At 40.5% G+C, this 12,530-nt stretch overlaps 1 protein-coding gene across 1 annotated transcript; it reads right to left on the minus strand.

Annotated features, from left to right (window-relative positions):
- Window positions 1-653: 653 nt before the first annotated feature.
- Window positions 654-2,587, minus strand: LOC149616255 (uncharacterized). Its single transcript, XM_089856528.1, has one exon. The coding sequence runs from the start codon at window positions 2,163-2,165 to the stop codon at window positions 654-656; it is 1,512 nt and encodes a 503-aa protein (XP_089712654.1). The 5' UTR covers window positions 2,166-2,587.
- Between the last annotated feature and the right edge of the window lie 9,943 nt (window positions 2,588-12,530).

Consider the following 12,530-nt stretch of genomic DNA (forward strand, 5'->3'; position numbering starts at 1 on the left):
GAGAATTATCGGTTGTTTACCGAGATTTGCGACTCGCAGAACGCCTTTACCCTCGTTGAAAGCGGTTAAGGTTTTACAAACTAAAAGTTTATATCGGTCAGCGGTGTCGCGGGCTTGTTCTACGAGTAGTGTTAAGTCGTCGTGCTTGCACGTAACGTCCAATACTATTTCTGATTCAGGTGGTATCACAGTATCCTGTGCCAGCCTTATTTGTACTGGACCTTCAATAGTGGGTGTAGTTGCAAAGGAGAGGAGTTCGTCCTGAATTTGAACCGTAGATTCTCCAAAGTCTATTACGATTTTATTGTTTATGCAAAATTCTAGCCCGAGTAGTAGGTCATACGCGAAGTCTTCAATCACGTAAACGTCAATCATTTGTGTGGACTGCCCGAGCTGGACAGATGTTTGAGTTTTCCCGAGAGGTTTAATGTTCTGACCATTGGCGACTCGGAACACGATATCGGTTGCAGGGCTGACGGTCAGCCCCAGGGACGCGGCTTTTTCTCGACTTATTATGTTTTTAACGCTTCCCGTATCGAAAATAATGTTGACCGGGTGATGAGAAATGTCTAATGATGCTGAAAGTTGAACTAACTGATGTGATGATTGAATAAAAAGTGGGAATTCTTCTGGGGTCGACAAAGGGTACTTCCCTACATCCTCCGCCGGCGGTCGTTTCCCGAACCGTTATTCGCGTTTTGGGTGTGATGTCCCGGTTCACTGCGATAGGGTGAGTCCGAGCGATTTCTGTTTCCGGGGTTTGGGGAAGCTGATCGCTGGCTCGCGTTGTACGGCGAGGGGCTACGGCCCCTATTAAATTGTCGGTTGTTATTTCTGTTATTATAGGGCGAGGGGCTACGACCTCTATTAAACACTTGACTACTTGTTCTATTAAAGTCTTTTCTTTGTTGGAACGAAGGTCCGCTACCCCGAATATCGCGTGCAGGGGATGGATCTCGCCACGAGCGGTGCGTGGTTTGGCGTTGGTCTTGGCAATAAGAAGCCCTGTGGTCATTACGTCCACACTGTGAACAATTGAGGCTTTTCTGCATCTTTTCTATATCTGTATTAAGATGCCGATTTTCATCTCGCAATCTACGTTTTTCTTGGTTAATTTCGAGAATTTCGTCACGTAGCTGTTCATTCTCGTTTGTTAGTTGACGTACTTCCCTACGTAATTGGGCCAGCTCCTGCTGGTCAGCGGAATTATAGGGAAATGCAGTCGTCGCGGCCGATGAACTAGGGACGTTGCCAGCTAGGGCCGTAGCAAGGACGTCGATTATTTTGTGGTCACCATGAGACAGGCTGTCCATGGACGATGATAGGAGTTGTATATTGCCGAGAAAGTCAGCAGTCGATGCGGGTTGCATGAGAACAATTTTCTCACGTAAATGAGGTAAAATACCTCGCAAAAGATGGTGGAGTTTCTCCGTCTCGGACATAGAGGGGTTCACCCTCGAACAGAGATCGATGATATTTCGATAATACGTGACCGGAGATTCACCGGGCATTTGTTTGCGAGACAGGAGTTCGTTGAACGTGGCTAGTGCATTTTGGCCAAATTCAGCCTTTAAGGCGGCTTCCCAGTCGGGCCAGGTGAGAGCGCCTTGTGAGGAAGCGGCACTCTGAAGGCGTATTCTCGCAGAATACCAGGAAATCGCTTTTCCCTGAAGAACAGTTGGCAAAATGGCTATTTTTTCACCATCATTTTTGCCCGCCAGTACTTGTTTAAAAATGGTCAACCAATCGTGAACATCGTGAATAGCGGGATCGAATTTCGGGGCATCCCGAGCGAGATTGATGGCAGCAACGGCAGCGGCTACGGCTTGAGCGATATCGGCGGAAGTCGCCATGCTGGAAAGTATCGTTTCTGCAGCAGGGGTTGATTGCAACGGCAAATGTATCTTTTGCGCCGGTGCTGAGGTTGAACGACGAGCGCGTGGCGGTTTTGTGTAACCGTAGAATTCGGGTACCAATTTTCGGCACCTCCGTGAGCTGCGGGGAACTGGATCAGTCGGCCGGAGATTCCCGAGAGTTACCGTTGAAATATTGTCCGCGAATTTAGCTTCGAAATCGGCGGTTAACGGTAAGCTTAAAAGCGAAGTGTTGTCCGGATACCAATAAATTTCAGTGTCCGAAGAATCGGTGACGGAGCTAGAGCTCATAAGCCAAAAATGCCGATATAAGGACGGGCGGATACGGACCGCGCCTCCACCACTTGTCACGTCAGTGAAAGTACGAAGCAAATACCCACTTGTCACGTCAGTGAAAGTACGAAGCAAATATTTATAAGTAAAAATAACTTTATTCAATCTTTAAACGTAGGTATGTAAGTACTGGCTGTAAGTCGTACTTGACGCGGGGAGATGTTCTCTTAGTAGGGGCTGAGCCTTGGGCCTTATCCCTCTACTAAGAGCGGAGAAGCTAGAGAGTATAGCAGGGGCTGGACCTTAGGTCTTATCCCTCTGCTAGCTATCAGCTAATGCTTCCCTCAAGCCAGGGCGAAGCGGCCTTTTATACCCTCCTCGTATGCCGAGGGCAATTTAGGAAACTAGAGGACACGTTCGCACTGGCTTCTCAATCTATTCCCGACACTATAAACAATCAAACGAAGCCTTGGTCGGTCAACTGAAGGTAAATTCAGTCCATCGACCTGCTGCCTGTATATTAAGTCATTGCACAAACGAGAAAAGAAGCTGATAATGAACAGAATAATCACCACAATACACTCATTGCTTAAAATATAAGAAAGTAAGGCGGCCCAACCAAAATTTTGGCAAATTCTCCGTGTAATTAAAAATAGTTAAAAACCGAAAATATTTTGTGATAAATTTACCTTACTCGAGTTTTTCGATTTCATACGTGTTCATTTGAAAGCTAACGAAAACTATCTGGAAATACCGTATGGAATGCATGATTATAACAATACATTAAAATAATGATTGCCCTTATACGTGCAGTACGCTTTTTAGAAGTCAACATAATTGGAATGCAGAAGGTAAAAATATAATAATACATAACAGAGCAAGACCAGCCGACTAGCCTCAGATCATCGATTTCCAGCCTCTAACGCGATTGCACGAAACGTGAAAATAAGTAAAAAAAATTATATAACTATCTATGTATATATTATTGGAGCTGTATGGTCCCTTGTCGCCCTAGCTCGACGAAATAATGGAACAAAAAAAAAAAAACTTAGAAATGCTAAAAATATGACGTCTAGACCAATGCACACAAAATTTACTTCACTGTGGATATGAATATCTATAAACATACATTGAAACTGCGTATAGTTTGCCTGCCAGAGTTGGCAATTATTTATATTACAGAGCCAACCCAATACTTAGTCATTACATAAATTATGTAATTGGCAAAATAGACTTCAACGCCACCCATATACCGATTTATTACACTACTTTAAGGTTTGAAACATGAATGTGTATGAATTCAACGTACTATGGATTCTCAACGCATACCTTAATCCACAAGGCACTACACTTCGGCCCATGTTGATGATAAAACAATTATGATGTAACCGCCATCCTCGAGTGAAACGGAAAATACGAATTTATTTTGTCTCTGCCTATGGTTAAAAGTTTACGAACTCACCAATCAGGATTCTCCGGAGAGCTATAGTTCGTTTTCCCCTAACAACTTCCGACTCAATTTAGAGCCACCTCACATCCGCTTGTGTGCCGCACTTTTAAAGGCCAGCTTTTGGGCCAAGTTAGGAATCCATAATAAGTTAGACAATTTTCGAACATACCATGAATTAAAAATATAATTTATAGAAGGAATAATGTACCGAGGAGTACTAGTTTAAGACGTATTTTCATAAACGTAAGGAGCGTGAAAAATAGCGCGAGAGCGATATCCTTGAAGCGAGAAATTTGTTAGAAATAAATCTTGCTCCTGGCTGTGGTATTTTCATAGCCGCATGAAGCGTTCATTAGACGCGAGAAACTGACACTAGGGCTGCGTTCAGTAACACTCATCAGGAAAAACATCGATGTTTGGGAAAATGAAATCGGTGTTCTTTTGACGTCATGATGACGTTGCAGTTGTTGAACGGCACAATTTTGTGTAATCGATGCTTTTCTTAAAGGCGACGATATTATGATAAAGTTACGGCAAAGGCTTAAATAATAAATCCGAACTATTTACAAAGATATTGTACTTCAATTTATCAATTAAATAGAAATTCTGTCAGAATCCATTTTTTTACCAAAATAATATATTGCTTTTCAGTATTATTATCCATAAGGATAATATTTGTCAATTCTTCATTATTTTAAATTGGTAGAGATTGGGATGTAGTTCCCCCCATTTTTGGTCGTGGCGCAAAATGACGAAATTTACGTCATGAATCCGATGCTCATCAAAAAAGCCTCCTCTCACAGCTGATTTTTCTGATGGGCATCCGATGAGCATCATGACGTCACGCCCAAAGACGCGAAAAACCGTTCAGTAAGACATCGATGTCATCTTTTAGTCATCGATGTTTTTGATGCCGGTTACTGAACGCAGCCTATTTCTTATCTGACTGATACAGATATTTCTAGCGTCCCGCTTATTAGCAAGAAGCTAAATGCAGAGGTCACGTGATAACGTTTCAGCGAATAATAGGGACAAATAAAAAAAAAATTTGCACGTGTTTTTTTTTACTATTTTTTTTAGAGCAAGATGTTTTTTCTTTAGTGTCTGCGCTAGAATACTTTTTTAATTTTTTATTATTATTATTATTATTATTATTATTATTATTATTATTATTATTATTATTATTAATTACTGTTGAAATTTCCGTCTTCAATGAAAAAGCACCAGCAAGGACTTAATTGCGATTATGAGCATTGAATCTACAGTGAGTGAAATGAAAGCAAGGAGGATGTATAAGAGGGGGAGACTCGTTCTGGAAAGTGGAAGGTAAAAATAAACGAGGGATGGTCAAAATTATAAACAAGCTCATGAGGCTAGAGCAAGGAGGCTTGAACGCGTGCGCGAGAACGTAGGCTTTATAGCCGTGAGGGGGTAGCGATAACCATGGTAACCGGGGAACGGCACAGTACCGTTTTAGGAACGGGGGAATACATGCATTTTGTCTGATTCTGAGTCTTCCCCGCTTATACATCCTCCTTGATGAAAATAGCTACGACAACCCGCAACTCGCTAATCGGCGAGTTAGAACTGAATTTCTAGCTTCTTTGAAAACGAAGCTTTAATAAGTCTTTAACTTCTTTTGTTTAAGCTCTGATAAATGAAATCGAGTATATTGGTGAGCAAGTTTAAAGTATTTGAGACTTTCATCATGTGAAGTAGGACATTCCACAGCATAAAAAACCAGGCCTTGAAATGTATTCTGCATGTTGAATCACCATTGTTTCGCCATAATCGCGAATTTCACAAAAGCATTGTGTTTAATAGATAATTAAATCTCTTATTTTTCTGGTTCGAAATCCACTCTTCATTTCACTTTCCAAGGAGGTTGAAATTTCATATTTAGTGATATTATTGTAATAGACAGTTATTGAACGATTGGGACGACGTTTCGCTGCCTTCGTAGATTTACAATCCAAATGTTTAATTATGTACTCCAATAAAAGTGAAATGGTCGAACAAAGATATCCGTAGACAATAATTAACATCCTCCGCCGGCGGTCGTTTCCCGAACCGTTATTCGCGTTTTGGGTGTGATGTCCCGGTTCACTGCGATAGGGTGAGTCCGAGCGATTTCTGTTTCCGGGGTTTGGGGAAGCTGATCGCTGGCTCGCGTTGTACGGCGAGGGGCTACGGCCCCTATTAAATTGTCGGTTGTTATTTCTGTTATTATAGGGCGAGGGGCTACGACCTCTATTAAACACTTGACTACTTGTTCTATTAAAGTCTTTTCTTTGTTGGAACGAAGGTCCGCTACCCCGAATATCGCGTGCAGGGGATGGATCTCGCCACGAGCGGTGCGTGGTTTGGCGTTGGTCTTGGCAATAAGAAGCCCTGTGGTCATTACGTCCACACTGTGAACAATTGAGGCTTTTCTGCATCTTTTCTATATCTGTATTAAGATGCCGATTTTCATCTCGCAATCTACGTTTTTCTTGGTTAATTTCGAGAATTTCGTCACGTAGCTGTTCATTCTCGTTTGTTAGTTGACGTACTTCCCTACGTAATTGGGCCAGCTCCTGCTGGTCAGCGGAATTATAGGGAAATGCAGTCGTCGCGGCCGATGAACTAGGGACGTTGCCAGCTAGGGCCGTAGCAAGGACGTCGATTATTTTGTGGTCACCATGAGACAGGCTGTCCATGGACGATGATAGGAGTTGTATATTGCCGAGAAAGTCAGCAGTCGATGCGGGTTGCATGAGAACAATTTTCTCACGTAAATGAGGTAAAATACCTCGCAAAAGATGGTGGAGTTTCTCCGTCTCGGACATAGAGGGGTTCACCCTCGAACAGAGATCGATGATATTTCGATAATACGTGACCGGAGATTCACCGGGCATTTGTTTGCGAGACAGGAGTTCGTTGAACGTGGCTAGTGCATTTTGGCCAAATTCAGCCTTTAAGGCGGCTTCCCAGTCGGGCCAGGTGAGAGCGCCTTGTGAGGAAGCGGCACTCTGAAGGCGTATTCTCGCAGAATACCAGGAAATCGCTTTTCCCTGAAGAACAGTTGGCAAAATGGCTATTTTTTCACCATCATTTTTGCCCGCCAGTACTTGTTTAAAAATGGTCAACCAATCGTGAACATCGTGAATAGCGGGATCGAATTTCGGGGCATCCCGAGCGAGATTGATGGCAGCAACGGCAGCGGCTACGGCTTGAGCGATATCGGCGGAAGTCGCCATGCTGGAAAGTATCGTTTCTGCAGCAGGGGTTGATTGCAACGGCAAATGTATCTTTTGCGCCGGTGCTGAGGTTGAACGACGAGCGCGTGGCGGTTTTGTGTAACCGTAGAATTCGGGTACCAATTTTCGGCACCTCCGTGAGCTGCGGGGAACTGGATCAGTCGGCCGGAGATTCCCGAGAGTTACCGTTGAAATATTGTCCGCGAATTTAGCTTCGAAATCGGCGGTTAACGGTAAGCTTAAAAGCGAAGTGTTGTCCGGATACCAATAAATTTCAGTGTCCGAAGAATCGGTGACGGAGCTAGAGCTCATAAGCCAAAAATGCCGATATAAGGACGGGCGGATACGGACCGCGCCTCCACCACTTGTCACGTCAGTGAAAGTACGAAGCAAATACCCACTTGTCACGTCAGTGAAAGTACGAAGCAAATATTTATAAGTAAAAATAACTTTATTCAATCTTTAAACGTAGGTATGTAAGTACTGGCTGTAAGTCGTACTTGACGCGGGGAGATGTTCTCTTAGTAGGGGCTGAGCCTTGGGCCTTATCCCTCTACTAAGAGCGGAGAAGCTAGAGAGTATAGCAGGGGCTGGACCTTAGGTCTTATCCCTCTGCTAGCTATCAGCTAATGCTTCCCTCAAGCCAGGGCGAAGCGGCCTTTTATACCCTCCTCGTATGCCGAGGGCAATTTAGGAAACTAGAGGACACGTTCGCACTGGCTTCTCAATCTATTCCCGACACTATAAACAATCAAACGAAGCCTTGGTCGGTCAACTGAAGGTAAATTCAGTCCATCGACCTGCTGCCTGTATATTAAGTCATTGCACAAACGAGAAAAGAAGCTGATAATGAACAGAATAATCACCACAATACACTCATTGCTTAAAATATAAGAAAGTAAGGCGGCCCAACCAAAATTTTGGCAAATTCTCCGTGTAATTAAAAATAGTTAAAAACCGAAAATATTTTGTGATAAATTTACCTTACTCGAGTTTTTCGATTTCATACGTGTTCATTTGAAAGCTAACGAAAACTATCTGGAAATACCGTATGGAATGCATGATTATAACAATACATTAAAATAATGATTGCCCTTATACGTGCAGTACGCTTTTTAGAAGTCAACATAATTGGAATGCAGAAGGTAAAAATATAATAATACATAACAGAGCAAGACCAGCCGACTAGCCTCAGATCATCGATTTCCAGCCTCTAACGCGATTGCACGAAACGTGAAAATAAGTAAAAAAAATTATATAACTATCTATGTATATATTATTGGAGCTGTATGGTCCCTTGTCGCCCTAGCTCGACGAAATAATGGAACAAAAAAAAAAAAACTTAGAAATGCTAAAAATATGACGTCTAGACCAATGCACACAAAATTTACTTCACTGTGGATATGAATATCTATAAACATACATTGAAACTGCGTATAGTTTGCCTGCCAGAGTTGGCAATTATTTATATTACAGAGCCAACCCAATACTTAGTCATTACATAAATTATGTAATTGGCAAAATAGACTTCAACGCCACCCATATACCGATTTATTACACTACTTTAAGGTTTGAAACATGAATGTGTATGAATTCAACGTACTATGGATTCTCAACGCATACCTTAATCCACAAGGCACTACACTTCGGCCCATGTTGATGATAAAACAATTATGATGTAACCGCCATCCTCGAGTGAAACGGAAAATACGAATTTATTTTGTCTCTGCCTATGGTTAAAAGTTTACGAACTCACCAATCAGGATTCTCCGGAGAGCTATAGTTCGTTTTCCCCTAACAACTTCCGACTCAATTTAGAGCCACCTCACATCCGCTTGTGTGCCGCACTTTTAAAGGCCAGCTTTTGGGCCAAGTTAGGAATCCATAATAAGTTAGACAATTTTCGAACATACCATGAATTAAAAATATAATTTATAGAAGGAATAATGTACCGAGGAGTACTAGTTTAAGACGTATTTTCATAAACGTAAGGAGCGTGAAAAATAGCGCGAGAGCGATATCCTTGAAGCGAGAAATTTGTTAGAAATAAATCTTGCTCCTGGCTGTGGTATTTTCATAGCCGCATGAAGCGTTCATTAGACGCGAGAAACTGACACTAGGGCTGCGTTCAGTAACACTCATCAGGAAAAACATCGATGTTTGGGAAAATGAAATCGGTGTTCTTTTGACGTCATGATGACGTTGCAGTTGTTGAACGGCACAATTTTGTGTAATCGATGCTTTTCTTAAAGGCGACGATATTATGATAAAGTTACGGCAAAGGCTTAAATAATAAATCCGAACTATTTACAAAGATATTGTACTTCAATTTATCAATTAAATAGAAATTCTGTCAGAATCCATTTTTTTACCAAAATAATATATTGCTTTTCAGTATTATTATCCATAAGGATAATATTTGTCAATTCTTCATTATTTTAAATTGGTAGAGATTGGGATGTAGTTCCCCCCATTTTTGGTCGTGGCGCAAAATGACGAAATTTACGTCATGAATCCGATGCTCATCAAAAAAGCCTCCTCTCACAGCTGATTTTTCTGATGGGCATCCGATGAGCATCATGACGTCACGCCCAAAGACGCGAAAAACCGTTCAGTAAGACATCGATGTCATCTTTTAGTCATCGATGTTTTTGATGCCGGTTACTGAACGCAGCCTATTTCTTATCTGACTGATACAGATATTTCTAGCGTCCCGCTTATTAGCAAGAAGCTAAATGCAGAGGTCACGTGATAACGTTTCAGCGAATAATAGGGACAAATAAAAAAAAAATTTGCACGTGTTTTTTTTTACTATTTTTTTTAGAGCAAGATGTTTTTTCTTTAGTGTCTGCGCTAGAATACTTTTTTAATTTTTTATTATTATTATTATTATTATTATTATTATTATTATTATTATTATTATTATTATTATTATTATTATTATTATTATTAATTACTGTTGAAATTTCCGTCTTCAATGAAAAAGCACCAGCAAGGACTTAATTGCGATTATGAGCATTGAATCTACAGTGAGTGAAATGAAAGCAAGGAGGATGTATAAGAGGGGGAGACTCGTTCTGGAAAGTGGAAGGTAAAAATAAACGAGGGATGGTCAAAATTATAAACAAGCTCATGAGGCTAGAGCAAGGAGGCTTGAACGCGTGCGCGAGAACGTAGGCTTTATAGCCGTGAGGGGGTAGCGATAACCATGGTAACCGGGGAACGGCACAGTACCGTTTTAGGAACGGGGGAATACATGCATTTTGTCTGATTCTGAGTCTTCCCCGCTTATACATCCTCCTTGATGAAAATAGCTACGACAACCCGCAACTCGCTAATCGGCGAGTTAGAACTGAATTTCTAGCTTCTTTGAAAACGAAGCTTTAATAAGTCTTTAACTTCTTTTGTTTAAGCTCTGATAAATGAAATCGAGTATATTGGTGAGCAAGTTTAAAGTATTTGAGACTTTCATCATGTGAAGTAGGACATTCCACAGCATAAAAAACCAGGCCTTGAAATGTATTCTGCATGTTGAATCACCATTGTTTCGCCATAATCGCGAATTTCACAAAAGCATTGTGTTTAATAGATAATTAAATCTCTTATTTTTCTGGTTCGAAATCCACTCTTCATTTCACTTTCCAAGGAGGTTGAAATTTCATATTTAGTGATATTATTGTAATAGACAGTTATTGAACGATTGGGACGACGTTTCGCTGCCTTCGTAGATTTACAATCCAAATGTTTAATTATGTACTCCAATAAAAGTGAAATGGTCGAACAAAGATATCCGTAGACAATAATTAACATCATAACTTTAAGGTCATCAAATGAAACTGATCTTTTTTCTGATTTCGGAGCTCGCCAAAGGATTTCGTTCATGATAAAATACTCCTTTTTTCTAAACGCCTCTAAGAACTTGGTTTCAAAAGAGGTCATAATGCTGAAAAAAATTCATTTAAATAGTTAAGGAAAACTTCATGATAATATAGTTTACATTATATTCGAAAAATCAAGAGCCTATAAAATAATAATTAAATAATTGGAATCATGTTTCCATCCAAAATATTAAAGAAGATACAAGCGTTAAGTTCCCTTAATGGCCCTTACGCGTTCGGCTACCCACCAGACACCCGGGGTGTCTAGGGGAACTAAACTATTCCCCATAAGAGGAATCCGTCAGTTGGTACATGGACGAACCAATACTGAAGGACGGATGGCAGCCCGTACTAAGCGACTAAACAACCAATGTTAAGTTTAATTCCCCCTTTTCAGCCCAAAAATGGAGGGGGGTTATGAGAAAATCCTGAGTCAAACCCCGGAAAATAGCTGGCGCCATCTAGACAAAATGAGGCGTTAGCTGCTTCCCTCTTTAGAACGTTGATTTCCCCATATGCCCCCCCCCCACACTATCCGGTTTGCTACTATCTGCCGCTAATTAACAAGTATTTTTCAACCTTCTCCCTCTGCCATCGTCTAGTCGTCCAACAGTCCCTATTAACCCCATCTCGTGGGTGCTTCGCAGAGTAGCTGAACGAATAAGGGCAATTAAGGAAACTTATTTGTTGGAATCGTCTTTAATATTGCCGATAGAAACTCGGTTCTAATTGAGATATTCATTATCTTATACGCTCTTTCGATTAAAAAAGAAGATTTTATTGTGACATATACCATTAAGATATAATACTCTACACCGTTCAAAACCATCAACTGCAGGTTTTTCTGGAGATTCAGTTGTAAAACTTTGAATAAAGCATTTTTTCGCAGTTGAGTGTTTGTTTGGCCATTCACGCGAGAAAAAGTATATAATAGGGGTATGCGAATACCACTTTTCGGGTGTCAAAACAAAAAAATTTCCTTATCAAATAGTTTATTCCAAATCGAATACTGAATAGTTAGGCCTTGGAAAATTGTTCAAGGCACTTACTGGTTGTTTTTGATGGGAAACAAATAAAATTGGGATGCTATTTTGTAAAATAAGGTGGATCTCTCTAGTGCCGAGGACCTAAATTTGTGGTAGACGAACTTTAACCGAATAGTCAGTTCAGTATTCGATATTCGTTTTATTCGGTTCGGTATTCGAACGAATTATTCTATTGAAACGGTTAACCGCACGGAGGATCTCGTTTTTTTTTGCGAAATATTTGGGTTAGCAAAGAATATGAAAGGTGATTCAAGGAACGGGTCATAGATGAAATTTTTCTTTCCGATTCAATTGAGGTTTAAGTTTATAAGTTTTATTCCATAAGTATGACACTACATATAAATAAATAAATATAAACTTTTGTCTATGAAGGGATATCCACACTAAGCCTGTGGCTTGTTTACAGGTGGGTCCCTTTACAATGCATAGAGGGGTGGTGATCTTTAAATCTTTCCAATACATATGGCTTCTCAAGTTATTACATTTCTTCCTTTTTCATATAGGAAATAATGTTGATTTTGCGGTATACTTAATGTTGTGGGTACTTACAATCTATTGATGGCATGGCAAATGTGTGTACAAATTGATATGTTGTACGAAAAGGGTAAAACAAGATAGTCTTCAGCTACTGGCTTTGAAAGCTGCAACTTTTGGATTGTACTATAATCCTCTTTGTCCAAGAAAAGAAAAGGCAGTAGTATTTTAATCAAATAATCATTCAGGAATACTATTTCATTGTTTCGCAACGTCGTATAAAGATTAGTATCAAT

The sequence above is a fragment of the Phalangium opilio genome, unplaced genomic scaffold (assembly GCF_054372755.1).
Source record: "Phalangium opilio isolate 3A_F unplaced genomic scaffold, DU_Popi_V2 ptg000217l_1, whole genome shotgun sequence".
Taxonomy (NCBI): Eukaryota; Metazoa; Arthropoda; class Arachnida; order Opiliones; family Phalangiidae; genus Phalangium; species Phalangium opilio.

Bases quoted from the DNA above. Each gene is read 5' to 3' on its own strand.
- LOC149616255 (XM_089856528.1), bottom strand. From the start codon at position 2,165: ATGAGCTCTAGCTCCGTCACCGATTCTTCGGACACTGAAATTTATTGG.